Below are 15,028 nucleotides of genomic sequence, written 5' to 3' on the forward strand. Positions count from 1 at the left end.
AGGTAACTCAACAGGATTTGAAATGAGGAAAAAAAAAAAACCCTAAAACCAATCACAAAACTTGAAAATTGCTTTGGCAAATAATTTCCAGATGGTTCTATCAAAAAACCACCCAGCTGCCTCCTGGCTTTTCCTACCTATATGCACCTCAGATTCAGTCTGGAGAAAGCAGAAGGATTTGGCCAGATTGTGAGCTGGTTCAAAGCCAAGAGGAGATGACTCTGCACAACTGCCCTGGGAGAAGGGCCCAGCAAGGGCCGTGCCAGCTGAGCTGGGGGAACCCAGGAGAAGACAACCTGGCTGCTGACACCTTTTCTCAGCTCTTTTCCTCACCCTCACATGCCCCAGTCACACAGCAGTTGCCTGGAAGCCCCAGGGTCACAGTCAGGCAGGCTGCACTCCCACAACACCCAGGCTGTCTGGCTGTGATCACAGCTCCCAGATGGGAACACTCTCAGCAGCCCAGCACTCCCTCCACACGACTCATTCAAGGGCCACTCAGCTCAGATATAACCTCAGACCCCTTCCCATCTTTGCTGGGCAGGTTTCTTTGCCCCTCCCCAATCTGATCTGGTGAACTGCTGTGGAGTTAAGTGGTAAAACAGGTGGCTCAGAGGAGAGATAAGAGCTGGGCCTCCTCCCTTCACCCCCCTGGGTGGGGTGGTGGGGAAATCCCAGCAGGATGGAAATTTGGTAACTGCAGATGCTCACCTTCAGCTGCATTTATTTTTTGAAGCAGGTTTGCTTCCCCCCCTCACTGAAATGCACCCCAAACTTTGGGGTTTGCTACAGAGTAAAGATTTCTTTTTGATCAGTTTGCTGTGATGCATGGGAAGAAGAAACTCTAAACCAGACTTTGATCCTGTCTTTATTGAAAAAAAAAACAAATGAACCACTCAAACCTTTCTTCTTTCTCTCCTTTTTTCTCCCCAAACATCCACACTGGATCAACTCTACCTCCACAGGCTTGCTGTGAGGCTCATGTGCCACCTTGACCTTCCAGAGCTCCATGGGCATCTCTGGCCCCTTGGGAAACACTTTCCATCACCCTTAACCCCTTCCTGTACCAGACCTGGTCAGCACCAACTTCCCACTGCACCCAGTCCCAGTCCTTCCACTGTGCCCCAGGCTCCCTTCACCCCACCTGCCCCCAGGACCTGGATGTGCTGTGAGGCTCCCTTCAGGTCATTACCTTCTGCTTGCCTCTGACCTTGATCTCAGTGATTATTTCCATGGCATCACAGAGCCACAGAATGGTTTGAGCTGGAAAGGACTCTGGGCAGGGACACCTCCCACTAGAGCAGGTTGCTCAAAGCCCCATCCCACCTGGCCTGGAACATTTCTAAGGATGGGACATCCACAACTTCTCTGAGCAACCCATTCCAGTGTCTCACTAGACCAAAGAGATGAATTCTGCCAACTGCACAAGAGCTCAGTCTTTTACCAGGTGACACCCCCAGCAACTCATGAATTCTCCCAACTGCACAACAGCTTTTACCAGGTGACACCCCCAGCAACTTGCAAACTCTTTTAGACTTGCAGCTGGAAGCAGACCTCGAGTCTTGGGATCACAAATCCCTCTGGAGTCCTGGAATGCTGCCTGAGTAACTGCACAGCTCTGGCTGGTTGACAGATCACAGCTTTTGGAGGTTTATCATGCATGACTATTATCAGCAGAGGGTGAGGACCTCGATGACAGCACTCAGCAAGAAGACCTTGCACCACCATTTCTAGCTTGCAATGCAGTAACCCACTTAAGGTGACACTTGGCCTAAGTGATATTGGCCTACAGAGTAAGTGGCTTTTCCTGAGAGCTTTGCCTAAGCAGCTTTCCCAGTGAGGAAGCTGCCAGTTGTGAGCTGTGCCAACTCTCCTCCAAATCAGATAAAGGACCAACTTGCTGACAAACAAATCAGTTTTAGGCAGCTTAATCAGCTGCTAAGTGGAAGAGATCTCATTGCTAGTGAGGAAGGTTGAGCAAACACAGGACTCTCCTCAGCCACACCACCTGCTACCAGTCACTCCCTGTTTGTGGCTGGTTCCTTAACCTGTGGGATGAGAAAGATCATGCTGGCTCCTGTGCCAAATTCTTTGGAGGTTCATGGACTGAAGAAACCCTCCTTGTGTGACTTCCAGCTTGTGTGCTGTGACTGCAGGTCCTGCAGGATGCAAAAGGGGACTTTACAAGTAGATCATGAAACTCCAGCCCATTTTTATTGAGGCACTGAAATGCTAATCTGAAAGCCTAAATGAAATTGCCCCAGTTTGGGAACTTGGGACAGATAGACTTGAGCAATACAGATCTTGTCTGAATGTAGCTAGGAACAAACACACACCAGTGCTCCCTCCTGCTGTGGCCTTTTATTTCACAACAGTTAAAAGCTGGCTCATTGCAAGACCAGTGGTTTCCTTACTGTATCAAGCTCTGTCCACTCTGGAGAGGATTTACAGCCTGTTCAGGGCTGTTTTAGCCTAGAAGAGGGATAGCTGTGAGGCCTCCATTGGCACAAGCAGTCTCCTTAGGAGGGCAAATTCAGCCTGAGGGAGTAAAACCTTCAAAAATCCTTGTGCAGAGGAATAAAAAAAGCTATAAAAAGCTCCTGTGCCTGCAGCCTGCAAGGCTTTGTGTGAAGGCACTGTTTTGCAACATCAGAGGAAGTTCGCTGTCATTGATAAGGTGTCGGCTGGTAAACCATCTCACCACTAAAAAACTCCAAGGGTGAAAGGGAAATCCCCAGGGCAGAGCAGAGCTGAGGCAAGTGCCACTTCTAAAGGAGCTCCCCTGCATGCCCAGCCAATCAGGGCAGCAGAACCCTGGAGAGGAAACCTGAATTTAAAAATACAGCAGCTGGTTTGCGACGCCGCAGCCAAGGGGCGACCACATTTCATCTCTCTGGGCACAGGAGTGTATCTGAAGAGACCCAGGGGGTTCTTTTTCTCCAGAATAAGCAAGATTTTTGCCTCTGTAGCTCCCCTGAAGGTACTCGTAGAGATGCCCCACAATAAATGGACATATCCATTTGCTTCTGAAAGAAAACAGGTTTTCAGCTCACTCAAGAATTCACCATTTCCAGTAGACTTCATAACTCAAATTACTTGAGTGGGGGGGTGTGTGTGAAAGGGTTAACAGCCCCAGTGACCTTATCAAAGATCAACACTGGGGAATTTGTAGAAGATCTGCCTGCTGCAACATGTTTTTCTATCCTCCTGAATTTATCTGGCTTCCCTCATCAGCTGACAAACTTTTAGATGGTGTGTAATGGTGCAGGAACCACCTATTGCTGCTGCCAAGAATTCAGCTGTTGAATTCAACCTGTAGCTGAAACTGTTGGGAGATTGTCCCTCACCCTTCACTGAAGTTCTCCCCATTTTGGTAGCACTTTTTGGGGAGAGAGAGAGAGGGGAAACAAAAAGTTCAGCTGAAATTTAGCTCACAAAGGTGTTTGTTTGGAGACTAACTTTTCCTGGAGGCTGTAAATCTTCATCAGTGGCCTCAATACCTTTGGTGTACAGCAGAAGAAAGAAAAACTGAGAGACTTGCTGCTGTCACTGTACCTGCAGAGACCTCTGAGGTACTGGAAAAGGAAAGAAATGAAGCCAGCTGTAGCATTTCTCAGCCTTAAACTCTCAATTTCTTGTGCCTTTTGGGATTATGTGAATGCAGAAATAGCAGCAATCAAACTGCCTCTAAAAATCACTCTTCTCACCTCCTAAATTAATTGGAGGAATGCAGTTATCCCATGTGTAGTCCACAAAGGCTGATCCATCACAAGAGATCACTCCTGGACATGAAAAATTCTTTATCTGGAGGAACATCTATGTGACACTTTCTCCAATGTACTCTCTAAACCCCACAATCAATCCAATGATCCCTTTATTCATTTATAGGGGCCAGGAGAGAGGCAGCAGCTTTTCCATCCCTCTAACAAGATCTGAAAGATAAGATGTTATGATGATAAAGACAGGCCACGCTTACATGCACAGTAATCAAGCAGCTATTAATTCAATTTGTTTCCCCTCCTATCACCCAGTCAAGGCTGAAACAGCCCAAGTCTTGTCCTGAATTGTTCTGGTTCCTGTTAAACCAAACAAAAAAAGGATAAAATTACAGAATTTAAGTAGCCAAGGTACTGGTTCAGGTGACTAGCAAGGTAGATTCAGGCTTCCAAGGAGTTTTCAGAATTCTAGTAGTTATTCCTTTGGACTGTTGAGCACAGAATATAAAAAAATAATTAAAAAATAAAATCAGTCTTAGTTTATATTCCCCTTTCTCACTGAGCCTTGTGAAATGGAGGTGGAATGTTAACAGGAGTGCTGAAAATTGAAATAAAACCAAGAGTTTCCTCATTGATCCAAAATTAATTCCTCAGCCCTAAACTGAAGGAAATTAGGGAAAAAAAAAAGCTAAATAGGCTAATAAGCACTTTCTGTGTGAGGTTAGAATTTCACCCTTAGTTTCTACTCAACTTTTCAACCATGCCTGGCTGATCCAGCTTAGGCAGCTGCACTGCTAAACCCCTGGTCAAACCCATAGACAATTAACAGGATAAGATCTTACCTAGGAAAAAAAATTAAAAGATAAAATTGTAAATATAAAATAATAATAATAAAAAAAACACTTCAAAGAATACACCACTGGAGAGAACTTGGTCAGTTCTCTCTTGTGCTAGGCAAGCAGGGGAGGCAACAGATCACTGTCCAATCTCAGGATTCCAGCTTTGATCCCTAGCAGGTACTTCTAACTCTGTACATCTCTCACAGAAAGGCAGCTGTGGAGTCACTGGTCCCCTGGAAGTTTACTCAAGCTGCTTCACAACTAAAAAATCTTGGACCATGTTGCACATGCTGATGTTTTAGTACTGACTCTACTCATCCACTTCAACTTCTGAAATTCAGGAGCCTTCTACTGATGAGAAATTAATGAGAGAATTCAGAAGATAAAGGATTTTGAGGGGGGTAACCCCAGAGGTAAACATACATGCTACAAAAGACTTCATGGATATACTCTGCACAGGAAACATATAGAAGAATAAATGAATTGCTTTATCCTCCTTTTATGATCCCAACAGAGGAAAAATAGTCTTTTCCTCTTGTGTTACCAGCAACACACTCCACTTACCAACCTGTGCTCAGAGCAAATGAAAACACATCTGCTCACTACAAACCACAGGCAAATTTCCATCAAGTGCCCACTGAAAGCTGGGGCTACGCTGCCCTGGGACAGGCCAGGATGGTGCCAACCCCTTGGTCCTCCTCTCCAGAAGCACTTTGGAAAGCTACCACACAGCTTACTCGAGCCCCAGAGGGCATGAAGCTCAGTCCCACTTCTCAGCTAGTAGCACTGATGGCCAGAATACAAAAGGCAGCTCTGAAATAAGTTTGTCTCCCTCACTGATGAAAAGAACTCAGCAAAAGCACTGTGGGTGCACAGTACCTGCTCTTCTGGGTCACTCCTGTCAACACATGCCCTCCTGTGAGGAGTTTGGAAGCCTTTCCTTGTGAAGCACGTGTAGATTTGTATAATTAGAATAAAATGATAGCATCTGACACAACAGTTGTGAAATCAGTTGCTGATGTCTTTCACTTTCTGCCCTGCTGGTTCCAGCTGTCGGGCAGGTGGCTCAAGTGAGCACCATGAACAGGGGCTGGGGAGAGTGGAACACAGTCACAGGATGGGCTGGGTGGGAAGGGACCTGTACAGGTCATCTCCTCCAACCCCCTGCAGGGAGCAGGGACATCCCCAACTAGAGCAGGTTGCTCAGAGCCCCGGCCAACCTCACCGGGTATGGTGCCAGGGATGGGGCAGCGACCACCTCTCTGGGCAGCCTGGGACAGGGGCTCAACACCCTCAGGGTCAAACATTTCTTCCTTCTCTCTAGTCTAAATCTCCCTCTTTGAGTTTCAAATCATCCCATTGTCCTGTCACAGCCGACCCTGCTCACAAGTCCACCCCCATCTTTCTGGCAGGCCCCTGGCAGCCCCCAGCAGGTCTCCCCAGCTGGAGCCTTCTCCTCTGGGGCTGCCCCAGCCCAACTCTCTCCTGCTGGGCTCCCAGCAGAGGGGTTCCCCCCTCGGGGCATTGCTGGGGCTCCTCTGGCCCCGCTCCAGCAGGTCCCTGGCTCTGCTGTGCTGAGGACTCCAGAGCTGCCCCAGCACTGCAGGGGGGTCTCCCAGAGCTGGCAGAGGGGCAGGATCCCCTCCCTGCCCTGCTGCCCACGCTGCTGGGGGTGTAGCTCAGGCTGCTGGGGGCTCCTGGCCAGCTCCTCACCCCCAGCATCCCCAAATCCTTCTCCACAGGAAGAAGCTCCTTTGTTAAGAGAAACTTGGAGCTGGGCTGGTCAAAGTGCTGAGCAGCTTGCTGTAACTGGACATGGTTTGAGCAGGAAGATAGACCCTATGGTCTCCAGAGGTCTCTCCCAACCTATATTATTCTACAATTCTGTGATAACCAAACTCATCCTGTCAGACAGCAAGCAAGCAACTCCCAAAATTTCTCTTGCTGGGAGGAAGAGAGGGAGCACTTCCCTCCTTCTGCAATTAAACAGCTCCCAGATGAATGAAGGGCTGATTTTATCAGCTATGTTTGTCAACATAACAAAGTGACCAAAGAACCTGTTGCTGTGGCACACAGAGCAGCAGCAGCCCCAGCACCAGGAGATGAGCTGGTGTTTGGCCCCAGACTCTCAGTTGAAGTAACTGAGGGCTAGAGGAATTCCAGCAAAAGGGAGCAGCAGGAAACCAAATTAAGAATGTATAGAAAGGCAAAGAGAGTTGTGCTGGTCACAGAAGCAACCTGAAAGAGAGACTTGGTTCAGACTTTCCATGTATAAATCCACCTATAATCCCACCTGTCTCTCCTCCTCAAGGCGTATTCTCTCCTCTTCTTTCCGCCTTTCCTCCTCTCTCTTTGACTCAAGTTTTCTCCGTTCTTCTCGCTCTGCTTCTTCAGCCTAAAAAACCCAAAAATCAGTTAATCCAAGCCTAGCCTTATTCCTCCTGAATACACATGTTTTCACTGCAGATTTTGAAACCATGAGGGGGGTTTCTTACTGTCTTCCTGGTTGCATCTTCTGAAAGAAACAGTGAGGAGAATAAGGACAAAAAATAAAGTCATTATCATTTAACTCCTCTCCACACCTCAATCTTCAGCTTACTTAAAATGTTAAGTTTAGAAATTACTCTGCTCACTTGCATTAGCTGTATCTCAATAAGGGTTTAAGCTGGGTAAATGCATAGGAGTTTGTTGTTATAGTGGCAGTAAGTAATATTATCTCATAGCAAACTATTTCTCCTCAAAATTTAGTTAGAAGGGACTTTAAGGAGAGGAAAAAAAAAGAGAGGAATATAAACTCTAGAAGCCCAAGTACATTCAAATTTATCATTAACCTGGGTAGAATCTCTTAAAGAAAAGATGTACTCCTCTCTTCAAATCATTCTATGATTTGTTTTTAAACCAAACCTAACAAAAGGGTTATTGAGAAAATAAAAAGGGTGTTCAGCCATTCAGAGGATTTGTGGCTTTGACAGTTTTAGAGAAAAGGACCTAACCAAGGAGTTTGTCTACATGGGAAAATAAAAATCAGCATGTTATCAAATGAAACAAAAGATTCCTCACTCCACTGACTGATGCTTATCTGACTTCATTCAACTTTGCTCAGATTTTCCACAAAAAAGAGGCTAATTAAAGAGAATGCACGTGGAAAGTAATGACAAAATGGTTAAAGCACAGACTGAGGAAAGGCTGGTAATGGAAGTTTACACATCACACAACAATCAGGTTTATTACCAACTGCCCTATCTATACAGGGCACAGCACTGGAGTGTAAAGCAGAAGCTGGATTTAACCCTCAGGTGACACTAAAACTCTTATGATGGGATTTCACTGGCTTTGTTTGGCCTCTCTGCAGGTTAGAAGTGTCCACAGTTTCACAATCCCTGTCTTTGTGTAAGATCTGTGAAGTCCACCCTGCACTGCAGCCCATGTTAGGCAAAGGCTGCTGGAGTTTTATCTACTTGCAACCTCAGGGTCCAAGTTCCAGAACAATACAGAGTTTGCAAAAAAAATGGACAAAACAACTAAAAGGAATTCATTCACAAGGTGCTGCCATCCACCAGCAGGCTTTGGAAACTAAGTTTCCCTCTTGCTTCCCTGGAATTAACAGCAACAGGCTGGGCAAAGCTGAAAAAAAATGCAACAGGATTTAAGTACTTTTGCACAGAGATTTAGGAAAGAAGTGAAAAGCTACAGCCTGCATACTTGGCCTCTGTTTAAAAGCCAAACTTCAACCCAAATCTGACTGCATCACACATTTCAGTGGATTACAGGGTCTGCTTTTCATCTCCCCCAAGCCAGAGGAACAACAAACATGGCTCAACAGAGATAAACCCCCAAAGGGTTTGCACTCTGAAATGCTGCTCAGAGCTGCCCAGGCTTTTGGTCACAGCACCACGTGGGTGCTGAGGGTATTTCTGAGGGGAGCCAGTCCTGACATAAAGCTGCAAACCACTGGAAACATCCCATAAAAAGCATTCAGGAGTTTAACTCCTCTCTGCTCTCCCCCCCCTCAGAATGCCAGAGAACCTAATGGAAAGAAAACAAGACAGCATTTTCCACAGTCCTCTTGGGATAGGACAGGAACAGCTGACTTGACAGTTTTAACCCCAAAAACACTCTAGTGATGACACTGCCTTGGCTATTCTGGGGTGTCTCTGGTCACCAGTTTTGTGGAGTGCTGCAAATCAGGCTCTGCTCTGGGCTCTCTACGTGGCAGGAAATACTTACCTCTCTCTGTGCTTTTCTGGCTTGTTTCTCTTCTAATTTCCTCTGCTTCTTTGCTCCAATTTTCCCAGACACCTGAAATTCTGGCACCTCTTCAGCATCATCTTCCTCTGTGTGAAAAACACAGACTTTTAAATCATCTGTGGAGTCCCTTTGAGAAACTCCACTGCTCCCTGGGAAAGCAGCAGCAGATGAAAAGGAGACACACACACACACCCATTTCAGAAAAAGCCTGTTAGATGGAAAAAGGCAAAAAAAAAAACCCCCTCACACAAGACTGCCAAAGCCACAGAGTAGAAGTAACAAGGCAAACACACACTCAAAGAGAAGCCAGAGGTAAAACTTGATCTTTTGAAGGAAAGCTTTTCATAAACCTTTCCTGCTTTCCACAATTAAAAGACACAGCTTTTCTTACATATAAAAGGTGCTAATGGGTGTCATGACAGGAGTGCCTAACACCCACCTGCAGAGACCTTCTTCCCAGCTACACTGAGGCTCAGCACAAGACACCTATTCCCAAAGTGGAATTCAGAGGCACACCACTTGTCCCCTAGCTAACCTTTAATGGAGGAGGGAAACAACCAAAATCCCTGCAATGCAAATCCCAGCACGGTGCCAGGGGTTGGAAGGGACCTCTGGAGATACCTCATCCCACCCCCTGCTCCAGCAGCTCCCCCCCAGCAGGGTGCCCAGGGTCACAGCCAGGAGGGTTTGGGATCTCTCCAGAGCAGGAGACTCCACAGCCTCTCTGGGCAGCTGCTCCAGGCTCCAACACCCTCACCCCAAAGAAGTTTCTCCTCCTGCTCAGGTGGCACCTCCTGGGTTCCAGTTGGTGCCCGTTGCCCCTTGGCCTGTGGCTGGGCACCACTGAGCAGAGTCTGGCCCCAGCCTCTTGCCCCCCGGGGCCCTTGAGCTCTTGCTCAGCACTGCTCAGATCCCCTCTGAGGCTTCTCTTCTCCAGCTCAGCAGCCCCAGGGCTCTCAGCCTGGCCTGGCACAGAGATGCTCCAGGCTCCTCAACAGTTTTGTAGCCTCCACTGGACTCTCTCCAGTAGTTTCCTGTCTCTCTTAGAGAAACAAGTCCAAGAATCTTGGGCTTGATGGCACCAAAACAACATGTAAAGAACTCCCTGTTGTACAATTTGAAGCTGAAGAGCTTTCTGAAGATGAGTTCTGCAGCTGTGAGCTCTGGAAGTGTCAAGCTCAACTGCTCTGCAAACCCATTCTACTTCTGCTCACCCAGAGACTAAAGAAGACTGAAGAGCTTTTAAGGACTGCCATTTCCTCCTCATCTCATGTCTCATGAATATTTGGCCACTTTATTTGCTGATCTAAATTAGTCCTTGATCCTACAACATAAGTACTGTGGGACTGCCCTCAGCACTCAATGAGAAATCATGAGCTCACTTCAGGAGCCACTACACAACAGCTAGAGATCCACGAGCTTGAATCAGATGGCAGAATCAAAAATATCTTTATCAGAAATAAAATTTAGCCCCTGTCATCAGAGGGGAAAAAAACCCAATCCCCCCCTTGCCCAACCCCTCAGCCCTTGGTTTCTAAGAGTGGTTTAACAAGAAGAAAAAAGCTCCTCATGTTGAGGACCAGTTTGATAAGAGCCTGCAGCAGCTGGGCCTGGAGCTGATCCTACTGGGGCAATCACCAGAACTGGTCTGGTGGAGGTTTTCTGTAGGAGTTCCCCCCCATAGCACCTCGTGCCCTTTACTGGGAACCCAAAAAAACTGTTCCTAAAGGATGACTGAGCCTCACCTTGCTTTTATACACACAATTTGGTTTGAAACACTCTTGTTTTACTAATCCCACCACACAGCATGGTAGGATGGTTAAGCCACTGAGACACACCACCAGAAACAAATGCAACTGAGAGCTGTGTAGGTGGCTCTCAAATAAATTCACTGTTTTCAGGGGATTTGAGTCAACATGAGGCAGGCTGGCTGAACTGGGCTTCAGAGAATTACTGCTATCTGATTATTGAGCTGATCAAAAGGGTTCCCCCCCTTCCCACACCACACAGAGAGCAGCAGAGGACACTCAGGCTTGACACAGTTGCTTCTACAAATTTGCTGAAGCTTAAAATAACTTTATTTCTATTTTAAACACCAGGCTAAGGGGAGTTCCAAACTCGACGGGTGAGTGACCCAGCATTAGCAGTTGTTAGTCTAAAATGAACAGTTTGGTACTTGTGTTAGTCTTCAAAAAGTTATTTCTGGAAAACACCACAAGTGTGAAACTCCATCTATGACACTGTTCAACTGGAGGCTCTGAGAGCTACTCAGATTTCATCTATATGAAGTGTATCTGAGCTGGAGGTTAGGCAGGAGTCTAGAAAGGCTTTTAAAGCCTTCTCCCAGTCCTGGGTCAATGCCACTCATGTGAGGGGTGAATTCTGGTCATCTGCAGCTGATCAAGAACACCAAACCTCAAGGTAGACAGGACCCTCTTCACCTGAACTGCTTGGAGGTGACACCATGAGCCTGCTTTCAACCACAGCCACAACCCCACCAACACATTCTGGTCCATCTTTCAGTCCAACAGAACTTGTACCAACATCTCCAGAGCTTCTGAAACTCTGAAGAGACAGAAAGCAGAAACAGTTTAACTCACAGTGATGCTTTCACATCACTTTACATGTTCTGCCTTACACAAACATAGAGTTTGCTCAACTAGAGCATGATGGAGCCCTGGAGCAGCTGCCCAGAGAGGCTGTGGAGTCTCCTGCTCTGGAGAGATCCCAAACCCACCTGGCTGTGACCCTGGGCACCCTGCTGGGGGTGAGCTGCTGGAGCAGGGGGGTTGGGTGAGGTGATCTCCAGAGGTCCCTTCCAACTCCCACCACACTGGGATTCTGTGAAGGTTTCTAACTAAGTTCTGGAAGTGAAGTAAATGGATTCCCATGACCAAAAAAAGGACACAAGTTGCACACATGGCTACTCACACCCAGTCCTTTGGGCACAACCAGCTGCTTTAGTTACTATTTACACAGCATCTAGCAGAAGAGAGAGGAGGAGAAAGATGCCAGGCAAAACAAATAGTTCATCCTGAAGGCACAGAACATGCACTTGCTATTGACACTGAGTAGATGTAGGACACCAGCCACTGGGAAGGAACTGGGCGACCAAGGTATGGACATCTGTGAGTCCCATGTCCCAACCATAATAATTGTTATATATTTATTTTCCCCTTAATTTAGTAGTTACCCAATTTAACAACAGAACGAGACATTGGCTTATTAATCTGGAGACACAAAACCAGCCCAGGGTTAGGCCAGAAAAAGGACAGCAAACAAAGGCCCTTCTGAGCAGAAGTCAAAGGACTTGGAAGCTTTTTCTCTCCAATAAAGCCAGGTGGTATTACTGAGAGCCCCCACATCTACCCCTCCACACACCCCCTGCACCTGAAATGTCTCCAGGGCATGTGGACACTCTGAGAACACTGAAGTCACTTTCTGTATGAATAGGAGCAAGTCAAAATCAACGTTTGATTCACTAGTTAGGGTCAAAGGACTTGGAAGCTTTTTCTCTCTCCAATAAAGCCAGGTGGTGTAACTGAGAGCCCCCACATCTACCCCTCCACACACCCCCTGCACCTGAAATGTCTCCAGGGCATGTGGACACTCTGAGAACACTGAAGTCACTTTCTGTATGAATAGGAGCAAGTCAAAATCAACGTTTGATTCACTAGTTAGGATATTAGTCGTCACAGTTTAACTGTCCTAGAAAGGTTTTTCCTACTGATTAAGCAATAAAATGATTTCAACTACTACATCAATTAATTTAGCTCTATCACCAGCAGTTTCCCAAGAACAGCCTAGGACCACACCTGTGTTTCTACCTCCATATATTCTCCAGATCTTCCAGCACACCAGACTATGGAGAGATGCAATGTTCCACAAAAGGTAGAGTCTGCTCAGAAAAACTCCTTCTTGTATTGGCAAATTCCACCTTAAACCAGGTTCTTCACTTTAGTTTACACACAGTATCCATCATGGAATGGGGATTCAAAAATTACAATTATTTTTATATTCTTTTTTCCCCCCAAACTAGCAGAAAACACAGGAGATTTTTTTTAGATTCAAGATTTGAATGCTGGACTTACAGGCTACACGAAGCAACAACAGGCATTTTAAAATGCCCTAATAATATATTCCTAAGGCCATTTTTGGATTGTTTTGTGCTTTCTTCCTCAGTCAGGATTAGCCCTCCTGAAGGAAAACAGGAGATTTTGATCTCCAAGTCTTGCCAAGCAAAAGAAGAGAGGAACTTGGGACTTAATTTCTGTTGGAAGCGTTCAGTTCTTGTTATCACTTTTGATTTTAGAAGCTGCAGCACTCAGTCTGTCAAAACCTGTTCACTTTCTCATTATCCATTCCGTGCAAGCAAATTTAACCCAATGTTCACTGCACTGGACATTCCTAAATCAGTGCTTGGATGTGAAGGGCTAAATTCCAACTAGTCCCAACCCCCTGCCATGGGCAGGGACACCCCCCACTAGAGCAGGGTGCTCCAAGCCCCATCCAGCCTGGTCCTGTGTGTTTGTAGGACGTGGCAGTGAGCACCTTTGAAGGTTAAACCCTTGAAAGTGCTTCCTGGAAATGGACTGGGCTGCTTAAGAATCCTTCTCTTCTGCCTCATGTCTTTATCTAGCTCAGCCTCACCCACCAAAGCCCTGTCTCTGGAGGGGTTTCCAAGCTGTGGAGATGTGGTGCTGAGGGACATGGGGCAGTGGGGACCTGGCAGTGCTGGGGGAACAGCTGAACTTGATCTGAAAGGTCTCTTCTAATCAAAACAATTCTATGAAATTACAGAACTAAAACTTTTATGCAAACACCAGATTGGCTGGGTCACTTTCTGCTCCAAGAAGCAAAAAACAAGAGTGTCAAGAGAAGTACCTGCTCCACTGCAGAGCTCTGCTGTGTTGAAGGCACAAGGAGCAGGTTTGGAAGCACAAACTCAACTGGAGAACTGCAACATTGCTTTTTCTGCTTGTGACCAGCAGCCAGACAAGAGCTCTCACCAAACATCTTCAAGGTGGTAAAAGTCCAAGTGGAGGCACTCAGAGCAACCAGTGAGGCAAAACCCAGACCCAGAGATCCTCTCCTTGCTCAACAAATAAATGGGATCTGAAACTGGAAAACAGCTACTGCTATTTATTCACACACCCCTGCCCCAGGCAACCCTCAAGGAGATTCCAGTTTATCTCCTTTCCCCCACATCCTTTCACAGCTCATTTTGGCCTCTCCTGCCCTAAATGAGCAATGCCTGATGCCTGCACACATTTATGCCTTGCAGTGAGTTTATTTTCATCTTGAGGGCTGGAGCACCTCTGCTGGGAGGCCAGGCTGGGAGAGTGTGGCTAAGAGCTTGTGGCAACAGGACAAGGGGGGATGGTTTTAAACTAAAAGAGGGAAATTTAAATTAGGAAGGAGATATTTTTGACACTGAGGGTGGTGAGCCTCTGGCCCAGGCTGCCCAGAGAGGTGGTCGCTGCCCCATCCCTGGCACCATCCCAGGTGAGGTTGGCCGGGGCTCTGAGCACCCTGCTCTAGTTGGGGGTGTCCCTGCTCCCTGCAGGATGAAATGACTTTGAAAGGTCCCTTCCAACCCAAGCTGTGCTACAATTCCATGACCTTGGCTATAGCTGTCCCCACAAAGCCACTTCTGTCTGGGCTCAATTTAAATGAAGATAAAACAGAGCTAATTAAGTCTGCTAGCTGGGATATCAGAAGCAATCTAACCACATGAATACAGAACTCTCCTCCCAGACTCATTTTCCACAGGCACCCTCTACCATGTGCAGAGCAGACGTCCTCTGGGCTGCAAGAAAGCCAGTAGTGTTATGACTGGAACTGAACTGGGCAATATAAGCCAAGCAAAGCCACCTTGGTAGAGCCAGCCTGGGAGCCATGCTGGTAGAACACAGCTCAGGGGCCTCAGGCAGTCTGAGAATCACTTTGTCACCACTGAAGAATATCTCCCCAACAATCTCTGGTCATCAAAGGATATTAATAGTTGTTGATATTCTCATAACAGAACGACCTCCTTGGAGTACTCAAACCACTGAAAAACATGACTCAGGCAAACCAAACCCCTGGCTGGGGGGGCACAGCACCCCTGAAAGCACAACCCACGTATGCCCCAGGGGCTGGGATTCTGCTAGGGAAGCTGAGGCATTTTGGGCTTCAATGTTCATTTTCTGCCTGAGACTCAGCAAATTTAGGTGTCTATGGCCA

At 46.9% G+C, this 15,028-nt stretch overlaps 1 protein-coding gene across 1 annotated transcript in view; it reads right to left on the reverse strand.

Moving 5' to 3' along the window:
• The window catches only part of DDRGK1 (DDRGK domain containing 1), a gene marked incomplete at its 5' end in the record, with an annotated part of 28,252 nt that overhangs the window by 10,210 nt on the left and 3,014 nt on the right, over positions 1–15,028 (reverse strand). The window contains 2 exons of the mRNA XM_008947594.1: positions 6,849–6,950; positions 8,783–8,889. Of these exons, the coding sequence (XP_008945842.1) occupies positions 6,849–6,950; positions 8,783–8,889 (209 nt within the window). The remainder of the gene's footprint in view (positions 1–6,848; positions 6,951–8,782; positions 8,890–15,028) is intronic.

This window comes from Merops nubicus, unplaced genomic scaffold, assembly GCF_000691845.1.
Source record: "Merops nubicus isolate BGI_N331 unplaced genomic scaffold, ASM69184v1 scaffold4179, whole genome shotgun sequence".
Classification (NCBI taxonomy): domain Eukaryota; kingdom Metazoa; phylum Chordata; class Aves; order Coraciiformes; family Meropidae; genus Merops; species Merops nubicus.